Source organism: Petromyzon marinus, unplaced genomic scaffold (assembly GCF_048934315.1).
Source record: "Petromyzon marinus isolate PM22_M1 ecotype Great Lakes invasive population unplaced genomic scaffold, UKy_Petmar_22M1.pri1.0 PM_G_Scaffold_83, whole genome shotgun sequence".
In the NCBI taxonomy this organism is placed as follows: Eukaryota; Metazoa; Chordata; class Hyperoartia; order Petromyzontiformes; family Petromyzontidae; genus Petromyzon; species Petromyzon marinus.
In genome coordinates this window covers 838,499-865,964 of record NW_027423039.1, presented here as the reverse complement: position 1 = coordinate 865,964, position 27,466 = coordinate 838,499, and the positions used below count along the sequence as shown (strand labels likewise).

Here is a 27,466-nt window from a genome sequence, read left to right as displayed (position 1 = left end):
AATAATAACAATGAATGATTGTGACTTGTCTGTGTACTGCTGCAATGTGAACTCTACTGTAATATTGTATTTGTACTGATGCGTTCTGATCTCAAAAATATTTTTTTTACAAAGTGAGCATTTAGGCGGTGCTCATCTCCCGTTTAAGAGCTCTGAGCCACGTGGTGGAAATTCGACGTTACTATGGCGGGGGCAAGTAAACACATAAAGGCAACCACTGTTGACTTCTCCTCCACAGTGTGTTACCTATTGTATCTACCCCCGACAGATGATGGGCTGATCCAGTCTAGGTTGTCTTCATAATTATGCCGGAAGATGCAAATGTAATACTTTTAGAAGCACCGCACATTATTTTTGCATGTTGAATATTTACCACCACTGTAAATATGTAATTTTTATCAATGCATTGCTATAATGTTTTAATATAATCGTATTGTTATTAAGGTTCGGTTCAGGATTTTAGAGCAGGGTGTTTCAAATACATTGACCCGATTTGAAATCGCTACATCTCTGCAAACCACGAACTCTTCATAATAATCCACAATAAAGGTTTTCTGGGTTAGATGGTGTTATTTATAACTGTGTCGTAACCCTCCACCACCCGACACGGCCAATCAGCAAAAAAAAGCGTCACGTTGAAAAAAGACAATTAGTTCACTACTTTAGCCCCACACCGGTGGTGGTTGAAGAGTGAATCCACAACATTTACAGTTTGATTAGTACTGTGACGTTACGCTGGTAATTACATCCAACGTCATCGGGCAATACCACTTGAAACGGCGGGGCATAGAGTTTAAAATGATAACCGCTAGATGCTTCTGCCAGCGCACAAACATCCCCTAGCCTCAGTCATTCACCGGCCACACCCTGCGACTTGTCCTTGTGGTGATACGTCAAAGACCCGTAGAGTGATTTTGGTGCTACCATCAGCGACTCATCTGGATGACCTCAAAAACAGAATCACGGCAAGCGGTGACTTCAGTGGAAGAGAAGACTTCGCTTTGAGAGGCGTTTGGGACGAATTCAACTATCGTCTCGATGTTGGTGGAGGGCACATAGAGAATTTATAAAATGGTTAGTAAATCTTGATAACTCATTAAAGCGTTTGTAACTTCATTAGACCTCCTTTGCCAGTACCAAAATGTAACAATAGGGGTTTTCCCCCTTTTTTCTGGCAACAAAACTGAAACCTTTTTAACAAGGATTCATGTCTACTGCATAACCACAATACCTACAGTCAAAATGCAAACAAAAACATACTATGATAATATATGTGGCATTGTCCTTGAAACTGATTGGTCCACACCAATGACAATGCATCATATATGATCATAGTATGTTTTTTGTTTGCATTTTGACCGCAGGTATTGTGGTTAATGCAGTAGACATGAATCCTTGTTAAAAAGGTTTCAGTTTTGTTGTCAGAAAAAAGGGGGAAGACCCCTACTGTTACGTTTGTAACTTGTTGTGTAATTGTAACGTGTTGTTGCCATCGTGAAATATACCGCTTTGAAATTGGGTCCACATTTTTTTAAACCACCCTGCATTAGCGTCTTACAAATTTACCCACGATAAGCCAATTTGGTTGACCCATCATTTGCGACGATATGCAGATCTCTTCTGGAAAGACAAATAAATTAAAGCAGATCTAACAGAGCCCAGTGAGCCTTACCCTGGTAAAATTAAACACGGCTTGAGTTTATGAAGCGCTTTGCTGCACTAATAAATCTGAATGTTTGTTTTAGTAACCACCCACCCCCACACACCGAGTTGGCTTCAAGTCTCAGCCGTAGTGGGCGGGGTCACACTAGGGACGAGGAGGGGGCGGTGCTGTAGTAGGCGGGGTCACACTAGGGACGAGGAGGGGGCGGTGCCGTAGTGGGCGGGGTCACACTAGGGACGAGGAGGGGGCGGTGCCGTAGTGTGACCCCGCCCACTACGGCACCGCCCCCTCCTCGTCCCTCCCCTCCTCCTGCCGCTCTCATCAACTCCACTTCGCTCTCTCTCTCACAGCTCCCATAATCTCTCTCTCCTTCTCTCTCTCTCCCCTTCTCTCGCTCATCCGCTCCGTGGGCCCCTTCGCGCACACGACGACGGGACTACGCAGCGGTGACGGGGCCCGTCTGAGACCGACCGTAACCGAGGTCCCGGCCACACTGCCGTCGAGTTCTGTTCACGCTCCCGCCCGCCCCGCCCGCCCGCCTCCCGGCTTCCAGGGAGGAGTGAGAGACGGCAAGCAGCCAGCAGCAGCAGCAGCCAGCAGCCTGTGGAGTTACAAGGTTTTGTCTGGAGACCCCGTTAAGACAAAATCCACGACTACAAACAACCACGTGACCAGCACCACCACCACCAGCACGTGATCACCAGCACGTGGTAATGGCTACCTTTTGTCGCACGCTGCTGCTGTTGTCGCTGTCTGTGTGAGCAGCAGCAGCAGCACGTGGAGGAAGTGGGGTTGGTTGCAAGTGTGGAAGTGGAGAGAGACGGAGAAGTTTGTACTTGTTTTGTTCACGATATTAATTATAAATAGATGGTGATGCTGCTGCTTGCTTGCACAGCGTCACAAACTCTTGCGGTTCTGCGAGGTCGCATTCGTAAACAACAACAACAGTTTGTAAAGTTGTTGCGTGGTGTGAAGTAAACAAGTTTATGTCGTCCGTGATGATGGTGTGGTTGTTGTGGTTGTTGGTGGTGGTGGTGGGGTGTTCTGGGCTCCCTTATTTATGTTTAATGATTGTTGTTTGTGACAATCTTTGAAGCCGTAGCAGCTATACGTTGATGATGGTGTGGTTGTTGTTGGTGGTGGGGTGTTCTGGGCTCCCTTATTTATGTTTAATGATTGTTGTTTGTGACGATCTTTGAAGCCGTAGCAGCTATACGTTGATGGTGGTGTGGTTGTTGGTGGTGGTGGGGTGTTCTGGGCTCCCTTATTTATGTTTAATGATTGTTGTTGGTGATAATCTTTGAAGCCGTAGCAGCTATACGTTGATGATGGCGTGGTTGTTGTGGTTGTTGGTGGTGGGGTGTTCTGGGCTCCCTTATTTATGTTTAATGATTGTTGTTTGTGATAATCTTTGAAGCCGTAGCAGCTATACGTTGAACAAGTCGGATTGATGAGTAACTCTGATAACTTGGCACAAGTTACATTTTGATTTTTATGCTTTCGTGACTGCAGGGATTCTTATTCTTGGTTCTTTTTGGTAAAGTCACCACGTAGAAGGGAAACTATAAAATAATAAAAATATAACACAAAATTCTCACGACGTTTCGACTGCAACACAAGCAATCATCATCAGGTGTGAAAACCACAGCAAGAATATTTTGTTGTGGTTTTCACACCTGATGATGATTGCTTGTGTTGCAGTCGATATGTCGTGAGAATTGTATTATTTTATATTTGTATTATTTTATTGTTTCCCTTCTATGTGACTTTACCGAAAGAACCAAGAATAATAATTTTATTGTTTTATATTTTTATTATTTTATTGTTTTATATTTTTATTGTTTTATTGTTTCCCTTCTACGTGGTGACTTTACCGAACGAACCAAGAATATTTTAGCACAAGTTGTGGTGGTGAACGGGGCCTTTGGCGTTTGTGGTTTACGTGGCTGTGTTATTGTTTGATTTATTGTTCTGATATACAGCACCTCTAATGTATTTTTGCCGTAATTACAGTACTCTTATTCGTAGTTTAAAAGTAACGTGTATAGATTTTACAAGTTCTAAGTTACGAGTGAACGACTGTGTCTGATTTTTCGTGGCTAACGTGGCTGTGTTAATGAGCTCCACGTGGTTAATACACGTGGCCGATTTACGACTGCGGTCATTTATAAAGGTGTATTATAAGTGCTGTGTTTTACAGTATAAAGTACCACCACCACCGTGTGTGTGTACAGACGGTGGGAGCGGTTTAATAGGACGTGTGATAATATGCCTGACACATTTCTTTGCATTTTCTACATACGTGTAAAATCTATGACACTCAAGCGCATGTTTAAATAACTTTTGCTGAATACAAATACGGGCATGTTACATAACGCTTGAACAATGTAGTATTGAGATGCTGTGAATCACAATGGATGACGTAATTGTTATGGCGAGTGGCTTTTTAACAATCGATTCGGCAAAACAAAACTGAAACCTTTTAACAAGGATTCATGTTACTGCATTAACCACATACTATGATAATAAAAAAAAAACATACTATGATAATATATGATGCATTGTCCTTGAAACTGATTGGTCCACACCAAGGGATGGCTTTCTTGGTGTGGACCAATCAGTTTCAAGGACAATGCATCATATATGATCATAGTATGTGTTTTGTTTGCATTTTGACTGCAGGTATTGTGGTTAATGCAGTAACATGAATCCTTGTTAAAAAGGTGTCAGTTTTGTTGCCAGAAAAAAGGGGAAAAAACACTATTATTATATTTTGGTACTGGCAAAGGAGGTCTAATGATGGAAAACGTTGATCCATCTGAGCAGTGTCCGCTCACTCTGGCTGACACGTGTGTACTCATTGTTGTATTGTGTCTGTGTGTGTGTGTCCGTGTGTGTGTGTCCGTGTGTGTGTGTCCGTGTGTGTGTGTCTGTGTGTGTATGTCTGTGTGTGTGTCCGTGTGTGTGTCCGTGTGTGTGCAAGCAGGTTGTTGTTGTTGTTCCTCCCCCTTTGAAACTCCTGCCAAGGTGCTTACACATAGAAGAACTTCAGTGTACACCATACACAGCAGGTTGCAACATCCTTGTACAAACACACACACACTCACACACTCATATACACACTCACATACACTCATACACACTCATATACACACTCATATACACTCATATACACACTCACATACACACTCACATACACACACACATACACACTCATATACACACTCATATACACACTCACATTCACACTCATATACACACACACATACACACTCACATACACACTCACATTCACACTCATATACACACACACTCACATACACACTCACATACACACTCACATTCACACTCATATACACACTCATATACACACTCACATACACACTCATATACACACTCACATACACACATATACATACACACATACACACTCACATACATACACACATACACACTCATATACACACTAATATACACACTCACATACACACTCACATACACACTCACTCACATACACACTCATACACACTCACATACATACACACATACACACTCACATACACACTCATATACACACTCATATACATACACACACACTCACATACACATACACACTCACATACATACACATACACACTCATATACACAACAACGACAAAGATCCCCCATATTACCTTAACAGACTGTATACACACATACACACTCACATACACACTCACATACACACTCACATACACACTCACACACACACTCACATACACACTCATATACATACTCACACACATACACACACTCACATACACACTCACATACACACATACACACTCACATACACACACATACACACACTCACACTCTTACTGCATTACGCCAAGAATGCAGTAAGTGGTCAGATCGTAAACATTCGGGATAATTATTCACCCAAACAAAAATTATATCGTACGTACTGATCACACCCCTAAACTCACTTAAGTCATGTACTAAGGTGTGTCTTGATAATGTTAACTGGTTACTTGACGGAGTGACCACACCCCCCCCCCACCATACTGATAGATGATTTTAAAAAAAACGAACGGATCAATGAATGACTCATCACGTGCTAATCACTCATCAACATCCTGTTGTCAAGAGTGATTTAATATAACTTCTCTGTGTAGTAATTTCATGGCGGTACAGGGCTTGCACAGTCAGTGCAAGATGTATTCAAAGAGCACTGCCCAATTTTAAGTGAACGTGAAATTGCATGCAACAAAGTAGCAAACGTGTTACGTTGAACTGGCAATTGCATTTACGTAGATATTGCGTTTTACATAAGCATCACATGGAGCTACTGTGTTTGTAATATAATGGTTCCATCTGCTTCGTTTTTATGAAATGTTTTATTTATTTAAAGCATCATGATCATACATTACTGCTGCTAACCACTAAATGAATACATTAATTTCCTTTCAATTTGTGAATATAGGTGCACGTGGCCATGCGAGATCTGAAAGTGATGTGTGTAAGGGCGGTCACACGCCTATCACTTGATTAATTGCAGTTTTAAGTCAGGGTTGAATGTTGACGCATTGATCCCCATTGCCTTGTGATCTCTTAAGTGGCCGATCATTCGTTGTTCCTAACAAATCGCCAGTCCACCGACGTTGGAGAATGAGTGGCTTCGCCTTGACCTAACGAATGTACCTGCATCAACCCTGACTGCACACCCCACCCCCCTTGTTGATGTAACAATATAAATCCTTAAAACGGCCTAGCAGCGCAACGTCCCACTGCTCTTTATTTTGTTGTCGTTCCGCAGCAGCCCGGAAGATGAAGCCCCGTGCGCCGGTACCACCGCTGACGCGGTCCCAGTCCCAGACTGGGACCCCCAACTTAGACCCACCGGACGGTGGCGACGGCCCCCCAGTGGACAACGTGGAGCTCAACGTCATCCTGCCGGGCGGGGCGCACCACGTGGCCCGAGTCGACGGGAGGTGCGTGTCGTGCACTTGGATTATTTACACAAAGATAAACAGACAAAGATCCCCCGTGTAGCCTGTAACAGACTGTAGGGGCAAGTGCTGCTAGTGAGCAGCACACAAAGACAAAGATCCCCCGTGTAGCCTGTAACAGACTGTAGGGGCAAGTGGTGCTGTTAGCGAGCAGCACACAAAGACAAAGATCCCCCGTGTAGCCTGTAACAGACTGTAGGGGCAAGTGCTGTTAGCGAGCACAGACAAAGATCCCCCGTGTAGCCTGTAACAGAGTTGTAGGGGCAAGTGCTGTTAGCGAGCACACACAAAGACAAAGATCCCCCGTGTAGCCTGTAACAGACTGTAGGGGCAAGTGCTGTTAGCGAGCACACACAAACACAAAGATCCCCCGTGTAGCCTTAACAGACAGTTGGGGCAAGTGCTGTTAGCGAGCACTTATGAAGGCCGGAACGGTACACGAGGGGGTGGGTGGCCAGCACCACGCCCGACCGCCTTTGTCTCCCCAGTGGCAATGTTTTTATCCACCGCACCAGGTACTCATTTGAGGCTGAGTCGACCTAGGGGAGGCCCGGGACCCGTTCAGATAATCGTCACCGGTGTTGGCCGTGAGCGGGAATCGAACCCGGGTCGCCAGGTTCATAGCGCAGCGTAGCGCTAACCGCTACACACACACGCACACTCATTCCATTCCTGCGGGGATCAAGCGATGGATGGGTAAGCATTTTATGGCCGCCCAAGTTTGGCACAGGCGTAATGGGTTCCGTAGACACACCTTCGTATAGACAACTCCTTTATTACAACACAGCGCTCCCCGACAGTCCTGATGCGCTGCTACAGCCCTAGGGACACGGCCTACTCCCAGCGTGCCGTGACGCTGGCAACGCTCTCGGCTCCTCCGCTGTGATCACCCTAGGGGGGGCTGACCACTGACCCCGGCCCAGGGTCTACACTCTGGTTTCCTCTGACCTCGCCCTTATAAGGGCGTAGGGCCGGGGAGTCCCTGAGTGGAGTTTAATGAGAGTGGTGAGTGGAGTTTAATAAGAGTGGTGAGTGGAGTTTAATGAGAGTGGTGAGTGGAGTTTAATAAGAGTGGTGAGTAGTTTAATGAGAGTGGTGAGTGGAGTTTAATAAGAGTGGTGAGTGGAGTTTAATAAGAGTGGTGAGTGGAGTTTAATAAGAGTGGTGAGTGGAGTTTAATGAGAGTGGTTAGTGGAGTTTAATAAGAGTGGTGTTTAATGAGAGTGGTGAGTAGAGTTTAATAAGAGTGGTGAGTGGAGTTTAATAAGAGTGGTGAGTGGAGTTTAATGAGAGTGGTAAGTGGAGTTTAATAAGAGTGGTGAGTGGAGTTTAATGAGAGTTGTGAGTGGAGTTTAATAAGAGTGGTGAGTGGAGTTTAATAAGAGTGGTGAGTGGAGTTTAATAAGAGTGGTGAGTGGAGTTTAATAAGAGTGGTGAGTGGAGTTTAATGAGAGTGGTGAGTGGAGTTTAATAAGAGTGGTGAGTGGAGTTTAATGAGAGTGGTGAGTGGAGTTTAATAAGAGTGGTGAGTGGAGTTTAATGAGAGTGGTGAGTGGAGTTTAATAAGAGTGGTGAGTGGAGTTTAATGAGAGTGGTGAGTGGAGTTTAATGAGAGTGGTGAGTGGGTTTAATAAGAGTGGTGAGTGGAGTTTAATATTGTGGTGAGTGGAGTTTAATGAGAGTGGTGAGTGGAGTTTAATGAGAGTGGTGAGTGGAGTTTAATAAGAGTGGTGAGTGGAGCTTAATAAAAGTGGAGCTTAATAAGAGTGGTGAGTGGAGTTTAATAAGAGTGGTGAGTGGAGTTTAATAAGAGTGGTGAGTGGAGTTTAATAAGAGTGGTGAGTGGAGTTTAATGAGAGTGGTGAGTGGAGTTTAATAAGAGTGGTGAGTGGAGCTTAATAAGAGTGGTGAGTGGAGTTTAATAAGAGTGGTGAGTGGAGTTTAATAAGAGTGGTGAGTGGAGTTTAATGAGAGTGGTGAGTGGAGTTTAATAAGAGTGGTGAGTGGAGTTTAATGAGAGTGGTGAGTGGAGTTTAATAAGAGTGGTGAGTAGTTTAATGAGAGTGGTGAGTGGAGTTTAATAAGAGTGGTGAGTGGAGTTTAATAAGAGTGGTGAGTGGAGTTTAATAAGAGTGGTGAGTGGAGTTTAATGAGAGTGGTTAGTGGAGTTTAATAAGAGTGGTGTTTAATGAGAGTGGTGAGTAGAGTTTAATAAGAGTGGTGAGTGGAGTTTAATAAGAGTGGTGAGTGGAGTTTAATGAGAGTGGTAAGTGGAGTTTAATAAGAGTGGTGAGTGGAGTTTAATGAGAGTTGTGAGTGGAGTTTAATAAGAGTGGTGAGTGGAGTTTAATAAGAGTGGTGAGTGGAGTTTAATAAGAGTGGTGAGTGGAGTTTAATAAGAGTGGTGAGTGGAGTTTAATGAGAGTGGTGAGTGGAGTTTAATAAGAGTGGTGAGTGGAGTTTAATGAGAGTGGTGAGTGGAGTTTAATAAGAGTGGTGAGTGGAGTTTAATGAGAGTGGTGAGTGGAGTTTAATAAGAGTGGTGAGTGGAGTTTAATGAGAGTGGTGAGTGGAGTTTAATGAGAGTGGTGAGTGGGTTTAATAAGAGTGGTGAGTGGAGTTTAATATTGTGGTGAGTGGAGTTTAATGAGAGTGGTGAGTGGAGTTTAATGAGAGTGGTGAGTGGAGTTTAATAAGAGTGGTGAGTGGAGCTTAATAAAAGTGGAGCTTAATAAGAGTGGTGAGTGGAGTTTAATAAGAGTGGTGAGTGGAGTTTAATAAGAGTGGTGAGTGGAGTTTAATAAGAGTGGTGAGTGGAGTTTAATGAGAGTGGTGAGTGGAGTTTAATAAGAGTGGTGAGTGGAGCTTAATAAGAGTGGTGAGTGGAGTTTAATAAGAGTGGTGAGTGGAGTTTAATAAGAGTGGTGAGTGGAGTTTAATAAGAGTGGTGAGTGGAGTTTAATAAGAGTGGTGAGTGGAGTTTAATAAGAGTGGTGAGTAGAGTTTAATGAGAGTGGTGAGTGGAGTTTAATAAGAGTGGTGAGTGGAGTTTAATTAGAGTGGTGAGTGGAGTTTAATAAGAGTGGTGAGTGGAGTTTAATAAGAGTGGTGAGTGGAGTTTAATGAGAGTGGTGAGTGGAGTTTAATAAGAGTGGTGAGTGGAGTTTAATAAGAGTGGTGAGTGGAGTTTAATAAGAGTGGTGAGTGGAGTTTAATAAGAGTGGTGAGTGGAGTTTAATGAGAGTGGTGAGTGGAGTTTAATAAGAGTGGTGAGTGGAGTTTAATGAGAGTGGTGAGTGGAGTTTAATAAGAGTGGTGAGTGGAGTTTAATAAGAGTGGTGAGTGGAGTTTAATAAGAGTGGTGAGTGGAGTTTAATAAGAGTGGTGAGTGGAGTTTAATAAGAGTGGTGAGTGGAGTTTAATAAGAGTGGTGAGTGGAGTTTAATGAGAGTGGTGGACGTGCTGCGTGGGTGGGCGAATGATCCACGGTAAAACTGGCTCCACGTGGAATGTTTCTGTGCTCACACAGCGGGTTTTAAATGCATTAAAATAAATGTGTTATTTTCACGAAGCATAAATCTTCATGGCCGCGAGGTCAAATTGCCCTCTTTGCAAGCAATTTTATAACGAGCTATTTCCAGTTGTCTGTAATGTGGTCATCTTTTGGGTGATTGCATCTGCCGGCGTGTTATTTTTTTGGGGATTTGTTAAATGCGCAAATAATCGCTATGGATATAATAAACACGCCATTTTATTTCTTGGAAAACATTTACGGTCATTTTGAATACAACATTAAAAATATATTTTGTATCCATGCAACACGTTTTAACTTGTTAAGCCGTGTTTGAAATCCATGAGTGTGAACAAGACGTATGATTGATCCCCCTCCTCGTAATACGTTAGGATGGTGAGTGTTTTGAAGATGCATTGTGTACAATTTTTTACTTACATTCCATACTCATTGCTATGGCCCGTAAACAGTAATTTAAATTACACTCCACACATCGAATGTAAACATGACACAAACGCATTCGCGAGCGTTCATAGCCAGACTGTAAGAATATCACGCTGCATCTTTTGAACAATTTTCTGGTTTCTAAATTACGAGTCGGGCCTCAGTCGGGAACAACAAATGTCCTGCGCATTGCTCACAGTTTGACGTTGACTTGGAGCTGCGGTCTGTGCTGCTGCTGCTGCTGCCCACGTGTTGCTGTGTGAGCAGCAGGACGGTGATGGACCTCCTGATTGAACTCTGCGGTTCCTACTGGTTGAGCCCTGACGGCCACACCCTGGAGCTGCTATCGAGGGACGATGCATCGCCTCTACAGTACGGGCCCAGCACACCGCTGGGGGCCCTCGGTGCTGGGACGGCCCTCCTCAAACCTCGGCCCGCCGGCGATGACCGACTGGAGAAGCCGATGCAGCCCGTTGTCCCGGAGGTAAAGCGTTGATTCGCTGACGCGGCCTCGTCGTAGACAAGACTTTGTACAGTCGAAACGCGCTGAAACCTGCGTAGAGATCTCGGAGTGACAAAGCTGATTAGCAAAATGGACGTGTAAGCAAAGTGGCCCGGTTCATGCGTACATGCAAATAACTATTATTAGATGAATTATAAGAGTTTGAAACTACACTTTGAGCTAGATGTGGCTATGGGTGTGTGTTAACACAGCATGTGTGTACGTTGTCAGTACACAATTTTAGTTAAATTCTCCTTAAGTACATTTTAGACGTCATTGCCTTCAATTGGTTAGCTTCTACATTAGGCGTCTTTCACACATTTCCTCGGCCGTGTCGTGCTTGTTGACACTTTGTAGAAAGTCTCGCGTGTTGTTACAGGTAAAAGGATGTTGTACAGTTTTGTATTAGGGTCCATCTGTGGATTACCGTGTTATATACATGGCTCTCCGATTTGACCTTTGTGACAGTGTGCCGGATTCATTTCTGAACCTTGCACGCATGCTGCCGACTACACCGTCACGCGATGAGTATCATCGGGAAACCTTGACCCTTCGGGTCAAATCTACTTATGAATGGAAATATTTGTGAGACTGGATTTGGTTGGATTTTGGTATCTTGACTAATGAAACATGATGAAATGCCATTATCACATCATGCCTCACTGGATGCACCGGTTGGTGTTACCCGCCAGTTTACAACTTGCAATTTATCAATCTTTGAAATAGCGTGATCAACCGGACTACGCGTTGATTGTGTTTTGACCGACCGACTGTGTTGCTTTATATGGTTTCCAAATGTTTATAAACCCTGTTTGTCTGGTATGCTTCTCTCTCTGTGTCCCCTGTTGTATCTGTGTTAGTTCCCCAGTACTTGGGTGTCTGTGTATACATCTGAGGTTATGTGTCTCCCCTCTCTCGTAAATTTAGCTCTTCTGTACCTGATGATGGCTGCTTGTGTTGCAACCGAAACGTCGTACGCTATTATGTTATTTTATTATTTCTTATTTATACGTGACTTTGCCGACAAAAAAACAAAGAGTAACTACATTTTGCTTTGGCTCAGTTCGCCTGCAGATCATGTTTTTACCAGGCTATACTTAGCATTCATCCAGTAGAAAATTTATACTGAATGATGATGCGGATGATGATGATAATACTTATCCATGGGTGGAATATGCTATGCAAACATTCTTATTTAAATATTTTTTTTTACTTTTAAGCATCTTGTATAAACATTGCAACCTAATTAATTTTAAAGGAAAATATTTCCCTCTCGTCACTTCACCGGCTGTGATTATATTTATCACTTGCATTCAGTGAAAAGGATGGATTGCTTTTAGATCAAAGTATTTACGCGCCATACTTGGCTTTATTGAGAAGAGAGAGTTGGACCGTTCCGTTCTTCTGTGCAAAGTTGAAGTCTGCTTCGAAAAGCGTACGATGCTTTTTGTTGTTAAATCTTTTAAATTTGACTGCCTCGTTACTTGGTAGTAATGAGGAAGTCAAATTTCCTCTTGGAAATATGTGAATGGTTGGAGTAAGATTTCAATTGGTAAAAGGAGACCGGCAGTCTTATGAATAATACGAAGGGCTAAGATGCAGCCACTTTGTGTGACTATTTGAGTGGGACTGTGGTGGTCAGGCAGAGTTGGAGTTGGTCAGTTTAACACGTAGCAGGCTTTCGCGACCAATATCATCCATCATAGAGGTTTTTGGGTTAGACCGCGTATAAATATATAAATGTTGTGTCGTGAAAACCCGCCACCACCCGACACAGCCAACTAGTAAGGGCTGTCGCGTAAACAGAACGTGGACGATTCGTCACTAGTACAGCACTCGTGTGTAGTGTATAGTGTAGTGTATAGTAGTGTATAGTGTAGTGTATAGTAGTGTATAGTGTAGTGTATAGTAGTGTATAGTGTAGTGTAGTGTATAGTAGTGTATAGTGTAGTGTCTAGTAGTGTATAGTGTAGTGTATAGTAGTGTAGTGTATAGTGTAGTGTACTAGTACAGCACACCGGTGTGTTGGGGAGCCAAGCCACAACATTTACAATCTGAGTACGACGTTTTGCCAGTAATTACAACCAGCTTCATCAGGCGACATCCAGAGTTGTGGAGAAGTCTTCCTGTCTCGTTCCTTACAAGGAGGCGTAGATGCGTTTACTTTTGATTTATAGCCAGGTCAGCCTATACTGTCATAGTTTTATGCAACTGTTTCCATATTTCCTACTTTATTGACACCAACACAAGTACAATTAAATTACAATAATGAAATGCTCTTAAACAGAGATATGGATACATATTGGTAATTAGAGACATGTGTTTTCCATGATATCCAAATCTATTACGTATTTCCAATTCTACTCTGCATTGTTTAGTCTGAAATGTAATTTAAGCATGCTTAGCAACTGCAGGTGCTTTAATCCTGGGGATCAGTGAACAAGGCCTTGATCTTCTCTCCGGTGGTGGCTTTGCATTGTACACCAGGATCAGGGGCTAGTTTAGAATGTTTAGCGAGTATGTAAATGTTGTGAAAGCCCAATTTTACCAGAGGCCATGGTACATTAGTTGATATTCTACCAAATGACAAAACGTCTTAGATTTTATCTTGTGATGGTTGTTTATTGTATACTAGACACAGAGGCATATAGCTGGATACAGACCGATAACCTTTGGTGCATTTATTTTCATCTTACAAGTTTAACACGTAGGCTTTCGTGACCAATATTATTCATAATAAAGGCTTTTGGGTTGGATCGCGTTATTTATAAACGTGTCGTAACCCTTATTGTTAAATTAATTATATTGCAACTACAATTCCTTATAGGGGAAACTATTAGTAATTAATAACAATTGAATAATTACCAATCTATTATATAATTACAATACCCTCCCCCTATCCACCTCTAATCGCTGTGCCTGATATGAGTTAAATGATGACGTCACCCTACTGCTGCTCTATTTAAGACCGGGAGCAAGCAGAGAGGGCTTCACCATTCTGGCGAATTGCCCGATGATGCTGGATCTAATCACCAGCGAAACGTCGTATTCACAATGTTGTAAATTATGTTGTGGATTCACTCTTCAACGCGCAAATGGGCTAAAGTAGTGAACTAATTGTCTTTTACTCTTTGGTTCTATTCGGTAAAGTCACCACGTAGGTAAAAAAATAAAACAATAAAATTCTCACGACGTTTCGGCCACAACACAAGCGGCCTTCATCAGGTGAAGGGATCAGGCTGTCTCGAGGACAGCGCTGGAGTGAAACACAGCCACGCTCAGACTACGACCTTTAAGTTTGGCTGTGTTTCACTCCAGCGCTGTCCTCTAGATGGGCTGGTCCCTTGACCTGATGAAGGCCGCTTGTGTTGTGGCCAAAACGTCGTGATTTTTGTTTTATTTTTTTACCTACTACGTGACTTTACCGAATAGAACCAAAGAGTATGGATCCTTGCAGTCACGAAAGCTTCAAATCTAGAATATTTTGTCTTTTGTGAACGTGACACATGTTTACTGCTTTGGCCATGTCGGGTGGTGGAGGGTTTTACGACACATTTATAAATAATGCGATCTCACCCAAAAACCTTTATCGTGAATCATACAAGTTACACGATGAATTTGCTTAGTTAGAGGCTCTCCCCAGGGGTACAAATGCATGCATCCTGTCATCCAGGATATATGGAATATTACACAGCAGCATTTGTTAAGCAGGTTATATACTGGTGATGTGACCCAGAAATTCGAAACCAGCTTACTTTCTGAAATCATGCTTTGTCTGCACTGCTGGAAAATATTGGTCTGGAAGGTCCATAGGCAGAATGGATGAAACATCATTACAAAAAGGTTTTTGTTGGGACTGAGCATGAGCCCAGTACAGAGTCACAGTACAAGGGGGGGAACAGAAAGACAAAACATAATTTTACAGTCTGTTTATTATGTATTCATTACCCATGATCCTCCACCACAAACTTGAGTTTGTGTATAGTTTTTCTGTTTTCTGCTGCTGAATCCACCATAGCTTTAATGGTGCTGCTGTTCTAAACAGCTGGAAACAGCATTTGTTTAAAAGGGCAATTCACAAGGTCGAAACTGGTGCAGAGTTTTCCTGCAAAGGCAAAGGCCCCATTGGGTGAGAGACAAATACAATAACATTGTTATTTGTGTGAAGAGGTGGGCTTCCTGTCCCATTGAACCTCCACTACAGCACATCGTGAGGTTTTAGACTGTAATTCAGACCAAGTGTAACCCAGTTTTAGTCCCCCTTAATCCACAGCCTAGCCCAGTATTTCATTTTTAAATGGAGAAATTTAATGAACGTTGACAGCTGGATCCTAAGAGGGTAAACAAAGACGGGATTTTTTAACTACAGCATTCAATTCGTCGATCCTCTACTTAAATCTCTTAATTCTAGATTTAAAGCTTTCGTGACTGCAAGGATCCATACTCTTTGGTTCTATTGGGTAAAGTCACGTAGGTAAAAAATAAAATAACAAAAATCACGACGTTTCGGCCACAACACAAGCGGCCTTCATCAGGTGAAGGGACCGTGCTGTCATGAGGATAGCGTTGGAGTGAAAACAGCCAAGCTCAGGTCATGGCCCATGCACCTCCTACGTACATCGTGCTCATGTTTATACTAATTCCTTTGTCAAAGCCTGTTGCTTCCTCCCACACAGCTTAAAGGACGCGACCTGGGCTTGGCTGTTTTCACTCCAACGCTGTCCTCGTGACAGCACGGTCCCTTCACCTGATGAAGGTCACTTGTGTTGTTGTGGCCGAAACGTCGTGATTTTTTTACCTACGTGACTTTACCGAATAGAAGCAAAGAGTATTACATCACTTAATTTGTTTTTCAGCAAACGGTGCGGCTGACGGTGAACTACTCGCGAGCGCGTAAGAAGACCGTGGTTCTGGCGAGCCCGCGCGCGGCCCTGCAAGCGCTGCTGCCCGACATCTGCAACGAGTGCGAGCTTAACGTCCACCACACCGCGCTGTTCGGGGACGCCAGCGAGACGGAGCTGCTCGATACGTCGTGCTCGCTGTCCGAGCTCGGCGTCAAGGAGGTGTACGCTGTCGACAGGAGCAGAGGTTTTGTTTTAACGTTACTTTTGAGCTGATGGAAAAGAACAAAAAATTCGTTTCGATTTGAAGCTTTCGTGACTGCAAGGATTCATCCTTCTTTGGTTCTTTTGGTAAAGTCACCGCCACGTAGAATGAGAATAAAATAATAAATTAATAAAATTAAATAACACAATAAAATTCTCACGACGTTTCGGCCACAACACAAGCGGCCTTCATCAGGTGAAGGGACGAGACTGTCTGGAGGACAGCGCTGGAGCCGCTTGTGTTGTGGCCGAAACGTCGTGAGAATTTTATTTTGTTATTTTATTTTATCAATTTATTATTTTATTCTCATTCTACGTGGTGGTGACTTTACCGAAAGAACCAAAGAATAAAAAATTAGTTTTATCATGGCGGTCCTTTATAAGGCTGGCTTAAAGCCTACCTTCCCTGCAGTTTCTTTTAGACTTGTCAATAGAACCTCCTGGTTATTGACCTAGAATTCATCTTCTTTGGTTCTTTCGGTAAAGTCACCACGTAGAATGAGAATAAAATAATAAATTAATAAAATAAAATAACACAATAAAGGTCAGACGACAGGTCTGTTCCTTTCACCTGAAGAGGGCCACTTGTGTTGTGGCCGAAACGTCGTAAGAATTTTACTGTGTTTTATTAATTTATTATTTTATTCTCATTCTACGTGGTGACTTTACCGAAAGAACCAAAGAAGATGAATCCTTGCAGTCACGAAAGCTTTAAATCGAAATTTGACCTAGAATTGTTTATTTTATCGGTATGACTTTTAAGATAACAATTTGTTTTAGACGTCTGTATATATGTGTGTATGTGTTCATGTGCGACTATATTTTGTACATTACAGGCCTATATATAACGCGTAAAAATGTTTCTTATATCATCATGCAATACATTTTTTTATATTTCATTTTGATGCCTTCCACACTACCCTGATATACCTGGAAATAATTCTGTTCTCATTTCAATCGTTCTGATGTACAGTCTATTGTCTAAATTTTGATTTAAAGCTTTCGTGACTGCAGTAATTCATATTCTTAGCTCTTTCGGTAAAGTCACGTTGAAGGGAAACAATAAAATATATTTTAAACAAAATATATTTTATTATTTTATTGTTTCCCTTCAACGTGACTTTACCGAAAGAGCTAAGAATAGTCTATGGTCTGTTTATGGTTTTTTTTCTGAGATTCCAAATGCAATGACACTTGTCTTCCTTTCACGTACTTTTATCATTATTATAGTTCATTTGGAATCGCGGACCCCCATGTGGTGATGCTTTAAACCGTGTGCACCTTCTGAAGTTTTAATTTTTTGATATTCTACTCATTTGTTTCACCTCTAAAGTTTTCAGACATCGGTATATCTTTTGGGTTTCAAGGTATTTTACTTGTCAGCATCCTGGAAATATGCCCTGGTCATCTGACTTTCAGTTTTGATACCCCCCCCCCCCTCCACTATAATAAATAGCCTTGCTATCCACGTAGAGGTCTCTTACAAGTATATTCTAGTTGCTGTGCCTACTTTTGTGACAGTGTTCATAACTGCTAGCATTTTAAAAGTAAATAGTGCACGTGGTATCTGCTCAAATATCTCTAGTTAGATGCTGATGTGAGCATTGCTTGAAATCAGTCCGCCCGGCAAACTCTCTCAGTCTGCTCACTCTCGGTCTAGTCGCCTCTGGTTCTTTCGGTAAAGTCACCACCACGTAGAATGAGAATAATAAGATAATAAAATAACACGATAAAATTCTCACGACGTTTCGGCCACAACGCAAGAGGCCGTCTTCAGGTGCTTAAGGTTGTGTGAAATCCCTCCCCGTAGAGGTTAAATTTCGATTTAAAGCTTTCGTGACTGCAAGGATTCATCTTCTTTGGTTCCTTCGGTAAAGTCACCAACACCACGTAGAATGGCCGAAACGTCGTGAGAATTTTATTGATGGTGACTTTACCGAAAGAACCAAAGAAGATGAATCCTTGCAGTCACGAAGGCTTCAAATCGAAATTTAGTCGCCTCTGCCTCGTGCTAATTTGTGTCAGTAGGCAAAGCGCATGAATTGGCTTCGAACCTAAAGCCGCCGTGATTGGATTTCTCTGTCGTTCCTTTGGCTACCCATGCATAGCAAAGGAGGTCTCATAATGTAAATGCTCACCCCGAGCCCTCGATACTCTGATGGTGCGCTGTTTTTGAGTTGCACGCCTTTTGGCGTCTTCTGGTCCAACACCAATGGAGACTAGGCTCTAAAGAAAAGCCGTCTCGCGTGTGGACCAATCAAATTCAAGGACAGTGCCAATATTATTATCAGAGTTGTCTTTTTGTTTGCATTTTGACTGCTTGTGCTGTGGTTATTGCAAACACGATGCCTTGAATAAAGGTGTCAGTTTTTGTGCCAGTCAAAAGGGTAAAACCTATTACTAATGCAGAGGATTGTTCGTGTTATTTGTTTGTGCGTGCGTGCGAGTTTATGAGCTGCATGTTTGGGCTTGCTGGCTGCTGGAATCGAGCACGGAATGTTCACACGTCCCGTGTGCGGCCACCATGTGGGTGAACTGACTTCTTGGCCGCATTAATAATGGCTTGGGAGGCTTAGAATGTCCGTGCTTGGACAGCTCCATGGTTACCGTGACGGGCTGCAAGTTTCAACCCCTTGGCACAATCAGCGCCGTTCTCTGCTGCGCGCTTTGCTGCATTTTGTGTGCCACCAGCGCCACCCGGTGGGAAATTGAAGAAGTGTAAAATATATAAGCTTAGCTCTTTCGGTAAAGTCACGTTGAAGGGAAACAATAAAATAATAAAATATATATAAAACAATAAAAATTCTCACAACGTTTCGACCATAACACAAACGGTCATCTTCAGGTGTGAAAACGTCGTGAGAATTTTTATTGTTTTATATATTTTTTTATTATTTTATTGTTTCCCTTCAACGTGACTTTACCGAAAGAGCCAAGAATATGAATCACTGCAGTCACGAAAGCTTTAAATCGAAATTTAAGTGTAAAATATTTTTTTTTTACAATCCTGCCATCTAGTGGAGAAGTATTGTTACAATGAACAATGTGAACGCTCCGTAGAGGTGTACCTAAAAAAAATATATACACAAGTATGGTGTAATATGCATGTTTATATCAACATTTAATAAACACCTTGATAATTTTGGTACGTGCGTGAAAATAGTACACCTTTTGCAATTTGAAGTTTCTTGGGTTTCAAGCGTCGTACAATTAATAAAAAAATAGACCATGTACTGAAAGGCTTAATTAATTTAACTTTAATAATAGTTGGGTTTTTCCCCTTTTTTCTGGCAACAAAACTGAAACCTTTTTAACAAGGATTCATGCCTACTGCATTAACCACAATACCTGCAGTCAAAATGCAAACAAAAAACATACTATGATAATATATGGTGCATTGTCCTTGAAACTGATTGGTGCACAGGTATTGTGGTTAATGCAGTAGACATGAATCCTTGTAAAAAGGTTTAAACAACAACAAAATAAAAATTGAAAAATTCTCACGACGTTTCGGCCACAACACAAGTGGCCTTCATCAGGTGAAGGGACCGTGCTGTCATGAGGACAGCATTGGAGTGAAAACAGCCTCCCACACAGCTTAAAGTACGCGACCTGGGCTTGGCTGTTTTCACTCCAACGCTGTCCTCATGACAGCACGGTCCCTTCACCTGATGAAGGCCGCTTGCGTTGTGGCCGAAACGTTGTGAGAATTTTTTTTTTGCTTGTTACGTGACTTTAGCGAATAGAACCAAAGAGTACCCTGTGGATGTATTGAGTGGCTCTCTTTGCGTTACAGAGCTGGGCCATGGCCTGAACGACAACGCAGACCTCCCGGAGAAAAAACACAAAGGGCTTTGGAGCTTTTTGCGGCCAAAGATAAAGAAGGTCAGTACGTGACACACTTGCACCCCTGCGTATTTGAAATTGAGCGGTGTTTTTTCTTGCCGTGGTGTTCTCTTGTGACTTCATTAAACGGTGTGTTATTCTCTTGTCGAGAGGAGTGTCATGTGTAGATACACGGAGACATGTTTGTAACAAGATATAGTAATAGGTTTTACCCTTTTGACTGGCACAAAAACTGCCACCTTTATTCAAGGCATCATGTTTGCAATAACCACAACACAAGCAGTCAAAATGCAAACAAAAAAGACAACTCTGATAATAATAATATTGGCACTGTCCTTGAATTTGATTGGTCCACACCCGAGACGGCTTTTCTTAGAGCCTAGTCTCCACTGGTGTTGGACCAGAAGACGCCAAAAGGCGTACAACTCAAAAACAGCGCACCATCAGAGTATTGAGGGCTCGGGGTGAGCATTTACATTATGAGATCTCCTTTGCCAGTAACAAAATATATATTTGTAACAAGTCGGTGTGTTTATAGTTCAAATGTATTCTGGAGGCATTTGCTTTTTATTTTTATATTTCCGCTTATATTTGAATATACTAACACGTTGCGTGCAGAAGCTTGCTTTGAACGCTGTTGGGACATGTTCTTGCTGTTGATACTAACACACGCAACCAGCTACTTCTAGCTGTTTTGGTTATTCTAACAACTTCCCCCCGTGCGCATTGTTGAGTATTTGCTGTCTTTGCTTACCCGCGTGTCATGTCCTCATTCTGCTGCTGTGGCTTTCCCAGAGTGATGATGATGATGTTTCCGAGCGTGGTTCCAACAGCTCAATGCATGGTGACAGTAGCAGAGACGTAAGTACTAACTCTGTTTACAGCCCCGCTAACGATACTAACGGCAGTGCTAAACAGAAAATAATTCCTCATGCTTGTGCTCACAGCGGTAAATGTCGCACAGGCCCATCACTTTTTAGCGCTAACCCCGTTCCCTTTTAATACTCAGTTGCCCTTGAAGAACTGTCTTGAATTATGGTGCTATGATTCAAATTAAAGCTTGCCTTTGGCAAAAAAACCTTGAAACCTGTCAACATGATTCATAGCTTCAAAGCTAAAGCAGACTGTGTCATTAAAATGTTACGCATTTTTTTGCACATCAAACTGTTGAAAAAGATAATTTTCCGTCATGCCGACCTTATAATTCAACGTGAAAGACATTTTTTTAAATATAATACAACACTCGTAATTACCCTTTTTACATTTTAAAATGTGGCATTGATATTTTGTGGGGAGCTTATAAGGTCCCCACAAAAATATCAATGTGTTATGCAGTGTAGTCCTATAGTTCGTTATCTTTGTTTTCTGGTTCACTTTATTGTTAGAATCGTATTGGAAAATAATTTTAGCTATCAACTAAATCAGTTAATGCCATTTTGAGAATTTGTGTAAGTTATCTTGGTGGAATAAGTTGTACAGGTGTAGGTGTAAACTGCAAAACAACAACTTTCCAGAAATTATTCACTGGTAAAACATGTTTTAGACCAATTTAGCTGACAGTGCACCCTTTTGGAAGCATTAGCGATTTATTTAGCTGTATAGTATGATTCATGCTGATTCCATTGATGTTGAGAATCATCAAATTCAGGGTAAGTACTGTTAATTCAGTGATCACTGTACAACTGGATTGTTGAATGATTAAATTACAGCCGATTTTAAGTTTATATTTATCACATACCTTGATTTACTTTTGAAATATTTAAATTCAAATGTATCAGTTTATTTTAATGCAGATGTATCGTGGTTGCTGTAGGTGTCACTCAATACACATTTAAATTGTTGGTGCGACATGTTTTTTGCGTATATATGTTAACAGTTATTACAATGTACTATTTAAAAGGTTAATACAGTGGTTCTCAACCCGGGGGGTGGGAAGTATGCCCCTCTATGGGAAGCACAAAAAACTTTCAAGCGGGGTGCAGGCTGTGGCATGAATACCGTGCGTGATACATTTATCATGTGCAAGGGGAGGAACCCCATCGCCATATTTGCAGCAACAAAACACCAATAATTTTGATTTAAAGCTTTTGTGACTGCAGTAATTCATATTCTTGGCTCTTTCGGTAAAGTCACGTTGAAGGGAAACAATAAAATAATAATGTATATATAAAACAATAAAAATTCTCACGACGTTTCGACCATAACACAAACGGTCATCATCAGGTGTAATGTTGTGTGCATACAGTGCAATGTACATTTCAATTCGAAGCGTGTGCAGGCTTAATGCCAAGATCAACGTGGCTTCTCCAGTTTGTGATTTACAGGACGTGCCACAGACTGAGACCGGTGCGGTTTTAGGTCCAAATTTGAGCACACGTTTGAATTTGCCGTTACTCTGCCCCTCTTAGAACTTACTCTCTCGTATTTAGTTCAAAAGCAGGAGACTTGTTAGCGGCACGTCTCCCTGCGCGCTACACCATAGCACGTAGGCCTTGGCACTTGAGTTGTAGGGTAGGGACCACGTGGCCAGGTGCCGCTTGCCCTCCACACCCATCGGAAAATAAAGTGAGCTGGTGAGTAATATTTTTGTCGATGTTATCGCTGACCACTGGCAAATCCTGTTCTTAAAGCTTTTTGTTGTCGATTTATATGACGTTAAGTGTTTGTTTAATGAGGGTTTTCTTTATTCATATTCTTAGCTCTTTCGGTAAAGTCACGTTGAAGGGAAACAATAAAATAATAAAATATATATAAAACAATAAAAATTCTCACGACGTTTCGACCATAACACAAACGGTTTTTTCACACCTGATGACGACCGTTTGTGTTATGGTCGAAACGTCGTGAGAATTTTTATTGTTTTATATATATTTTATTTTTTTATTGTTTCCCTTCAACGTGACTTTACCGAAAGAGCTAAGAATATGAATTACTGCAGTCACGAAAGCTTTCAATCAAGGTTTTTTTTGTACCATCCATTGTGGTGAACCGTTTTAAGTGATAGCCCTTTGCTGTTTTTTTTTTTCCAGAAATTATTAATAACCTTACGCTACAGTTGCGCTGCTCTTAAAAGTAAGGTTGTAAACAAAAAACGTGCACGGGTCCACCAGCAGAAAAGGAATCTTTATTTCCCTACATCCCATAGATGAGTTGTGAGCTGACTTTTGTTAAATGCTGCGAGCCGTTAATAAAAACGCCTCTCATTTATTTTCTTTGGTTCTTTCGGTAAAGTCACCACCACGTAGAATGAGAATAAAATAATAAATTGATCAATTAAAATAACACGATAAAATTCTCACGACGTTTCGGCCACGACGCAAGCGGCCTTCATCAGGTGAAGGGACGAGACTGTCTGGAGGACAGCGCTGGAGTGAAAAAGCCAAGCTCAGACCGCGACCTTTAAGCTGTGTGAGAAGAAACAGAGCGCCTTGACAAAGGAATTAGCATAGAATTTAGCATTTAATTGGCAGACTTAGCACGATGAACGGTGTAGAGAGGGTGAACATGTGCAGACCGGCGAGGGGGCGAGGGGGAGTTTACATATCGATGGTGTGAAAAGGGAATTTAAGCAGCCGCGAAACGTTTGGGATACCACTACTTGGAAAAAAGATACTGTACCATTGAAAATTAGTTTAATGTTCGGTTAAAATCGAAACCTCTTTATTTATTTGCCCTCCAGCAAGACTTTTTCGACGGTGACCTAAAGGAAGTAAATGGAAGTGCAGCGCGCAGCAGTATCTTTGTCTGCTTTCACCGTGTGCATTGGCCGAACGAACAGCGCTTGAATCCCTGGAGGAACGTGCAACCCCACCCACACCCAACCCTGTAGAAAGCGTGACACAACTTATTGTGCTGTTTCAACAATATCCCCCCTCTCAATACTGCAACCTATGTCGTGCTCAGTAACGTTCGGAGCCTACTGATGCTGCGCGGACACGTGTAGGCGGACACGTGTAGGTGAACACGTGTAGGCGGACACGTGTAGGTGAACACGTGTAGGTGAACACGTGTAGGAGAACACGTGTAGGTGAACACGTGTAGGCGGACACGTGTAGGCGAACACGTGTAGGCGAACACGTGTAGGTGAACACGTGTAGGTGAACACGTGCAGGCGACTGAATGGGTGGAGCAGCACATCGGCAAACGCCCGTTGGGCAGCACCGCGTCACGAGGGGCCTTTGGCGTGAACTTTACTGTGCACCGTTGTGCCAACGCTATGCAGGTCGGGATATGAGAGGGTAATGGCATCGTTGGCCTGCATGAGCTGTACGGTCACAGCATGGATATACACGTCACGGGCTGAGCTGTCACTAGCCGGCTTCGCCCGGGACTTGGGTCCACCACGCCCGGCCGCCTTTGTCTCCCCGGTGGCGATGTTCACACACAACACGGCAGTTACTCGTTTGAGGCTGAGTCGACCTAGGGGAGGCCCAGGAGCGGTTGAAATAATCGTCGCCGGCGGTGGCAGTGAGCGGGAATCGAACTGGGGGTCGCCGGGTTCGTAGCGCGGCGTAGCGCTAACCACTACACTACAATGCGTTAGGCTTACACACACACACACATAGACACACACAGATACACACACATACACACAGATACACACACACATACACAGACACACAGACACACACACATACACACACAGACACACAGTCACACACACAAACATACATACACACAGACACACACACATACACAGATACACACAGACACATACACAGCGCGCTAACCACTACACAACAATGCTTTACGCTTCCACATAGACACAGACACATACACACACACATACACACACATACACAACAACAACAACCGCCATTCGCCACTAAGTGGCGGTGACGTCACCACGACGCTTGTGCCAGGCTATGCTACACTACAATGCGTTAGGCTTCCACATGCGCGGGTCACGTGACAGATTTGACGTCACAGCATTTATGTTTTGCCGTGCAAAAACAAATACATTATTGAGCTCCCCCCCCCCCCCCACCAAAAAACTAAAACAAAAGTGTATTTGTATAAGGTTTGCACGGTGTACAGTCTGTAAAGTACCCACATGGCAAATTTAAAGTTTGTTGCATGTCGGGAAGTTCGCTAAACATTTTGAACAGACACATACTCACACCTTTTTGTCTTTTACATATATGGAGATAAAATAAACCTAAGGCTTTGGTTACTTAATCTCTTTGTTAACAAAATTGTTATAGCAACCACACTTCAAAAACAAAATTATGAAGCCTTTTCAGGCTCCTTCAAAGTTTTTTGTGGCATTTACATGCTGTTTTATTGTGATACTGCATATGTTTAATGCATTGGCAGTATGTTGAACGTCTTTCACATCGTGCATAGCCAACCAATGACGTAGCGTCTGGAATATAAATAGTTTCCATTATTGGCATGATACTCGAGCTGAGTATCATGAAGATGCTCCTTGAAATCGATTATTTCTTATATACCTCTTTACCTAATATTTCACGTCATTCAAAAATTAAAATTGCACTTAAGTTAATCATACTTCAACAATCTCCCACTGACCAGCATGGCAATGTGTTACACCCGTAAGAATAATTACATGTTCAGGAAAGTTGCACTGAGTCTGAAGACTCCTATTCAAGAGGGTCCTGCACAGGGATGTTTGGCCAATAGCTGTAAAAAAAACAAATTTCAACGAATTAGTTTTTGGATTTCAATAAAGTTCTTTGTTACATAACACACCACCATTAGTAAATAGTTATATTCTTAGCTCTTTCGGTAAAGTCACGTTGTTTTGTATATATTATTATTTTATTGTTTCCCTTCAACGTGACTTTACCGAAAGCTAAGAATATGAATTACTGCAGTCACGAAAGCTTTAAATCAAAATGTATTAAATAGTTGTACAGCATTGTGCCGGAGATAGGTTTGGCTTTGGTGGATATCTCATAACAACTTTGTGTTTTAATAGGGGTTTTTCCCCTTTTTTCTGGCAACAAAACTGAAACCTTTTAACAAGGATTCATGTCTACTGCATTAACCACAATACTTGCAGTCAAAATGCAAACGAAAAAAATACTATGATAATATGTAGCATTGTCCTTGAAACTGATTGGTCCACGCCAAGGGACGGCTTTCTTTTGAGCCTCGACCCAAATTGGTGCTCGACCAGATGACGCCAAAAGGCGTGCATTGTGGTTAATGCAGCGACATGAATCCTCGTAAAAAGGTTTCAGTTTTAGGAATAGGTTTTACCCTTTTGACTGGCACAAAAACTGACACCTTTATTCAAGGCATCATGTTTGCAATAACCACAACACAAGCAGTCAAAATGCAAACAAAAGAGACAACTCTGATAATAATATGCACTGTCCTTGAATTTGATTGGTCCACACGCGAGACGGCTTTTCTTAGAGCCTAGTCTCCACTGGTGTTGGACCAGAAGACGCCAAAAGGCGTACTAAAAGGGTAAAACCTATTCCTATATCTTGTTTCTGGCAAAGGAGGTCTCATAATGTAAAAGGTTTCAGTTTTGTTGCCAGAAAAAAGGTTGAAAAACCCCCTATTATTACATTTTGGCTACTGGCAAAGGAGGTCTAACGATGTAAACCTTGTGTCTCCTGCTCAGAGCCCTCCAGGCCAGCCGCGCCTCGCACAGGAGACCGGAAGAAGCCGGTCACCCCCTCCCGCACCGTTGGCCTCGCCTTCGACCCGGGCCGCTGGAGCCACGTCGCCGCTCGGCACGCTGCGGCGTCGCACCAAGCCCCGTGCGCCTCCTCCTCCTCCTCCCCCCCCAAGCACCACCGCCTGGGGTACGCAGGCTGCCGGCCCCGAGCCGCCGCCTCCGCTTCCGAGATCTGCCCCAGAACAGGCGCGGCCGGCGGCGTTGTTGTTGTTGTCGCAGCCTGGATCCACTCCTCCTGTGCAGCCCGGCGTGGAGAACGAGCGTCGAAGGCGGAGCAGCTCCGCACGTGAGAGAGAGAGAGGGCTCTCACGTGCTCACATTTTCCATTTTTTTTATTTTTATCAAGTGCCCTTTATAGTTCTATCGATTCAAGGCCGATTTTTTTTTTTTTACGACGGAGCGGCGCTTTTTGGCCCTGTTCAAAATGCGGGAATTTAAGCTGTGCCATCGGGCAAACGTTTTGATTTAAGCGAAAAAGTATGTCTAAAAAAAGCTTCTGTTCGTTTCGTCTTGGTAACAACCTGCAAGCATCTCGGGGAGCAAAAAGTGAAATTCCATTGCTTTTAGTGCAGTGAACTGCTTAGGCACAATACCTAAACTTAAACACATTCTCCTGCGGAGGGAGGAGCTGGTAGGAACGTTGTTGGGTTGCTCGGTCAATGGCCAGGGTCAACGGCGGCACCACCACGTGGTGTGTTCCGTAAATATGCCCGACTGTGAGGGCAGGCACAAGCCAGCGTGAGTAGGTT

General features: G+C 42.7%; 1 protein-coding gene across 1 annotated transcript; it reads left to right on the top strand.

Annotated features, from left to right (window-relative positions):
• Window positions 1–1,971: 1,971 nt before the first annotated feature.
• Window positions 1,972–27,155, top strand: LOC142921679 (uncharacterized). The gene is made up of 8 exons (XM_076062984.1): window positions 1,972–2,373; window positions 4,650–4,690; window positions 6,462–6,636; window positions 10,877–11,093; window positions 15,968–16,199; window positions 20,013–20,101; window positions 20,858–20,923; window positions 26,661–27,155. Exons 3-8 carry the CDS (start codon window positions 6,473–6,475, stop codon window positions 27,153–27,155), a joined length of 1,263 nt encoding a protein of 420 aa, XP_075919099.1. The 5' UTR covers window positions 1,972–2,373; window positions 4,650–4,690; window positions 6,462–6,472.
• Window positions 27,156–27,466: the final 311 nt, after the last annotated feature.

What these genes read in the sequence shown, in the direction of transcription:
- LOC142921679 (XM_076062984.1), top strand. Translation starts at nt 6,473, where the DNA reads ATGAAGCCCCGTGCGCCGGTACCACCGCTGACGCGGTCCCAGTCCCAG. An exon ending in GTGGCCCGAGTCGACGGGAG is followed by an intron (nt 6,637 to 10,876) that starts GTGCGTGTCGTG and finishes CTGTGTGAGCAG; the next exon opens with CAGGACGGTGATGGACCTCC. An exon ending in CGCTGTCGACAGGAGCAGAG is followed by an intron (nt 16,200 to 20,012) that starts GTTTTGTTTTAA and finishes TTTGCGTTACAG; the next exon opens with AGCTGGGCCATGGCCTGAAC.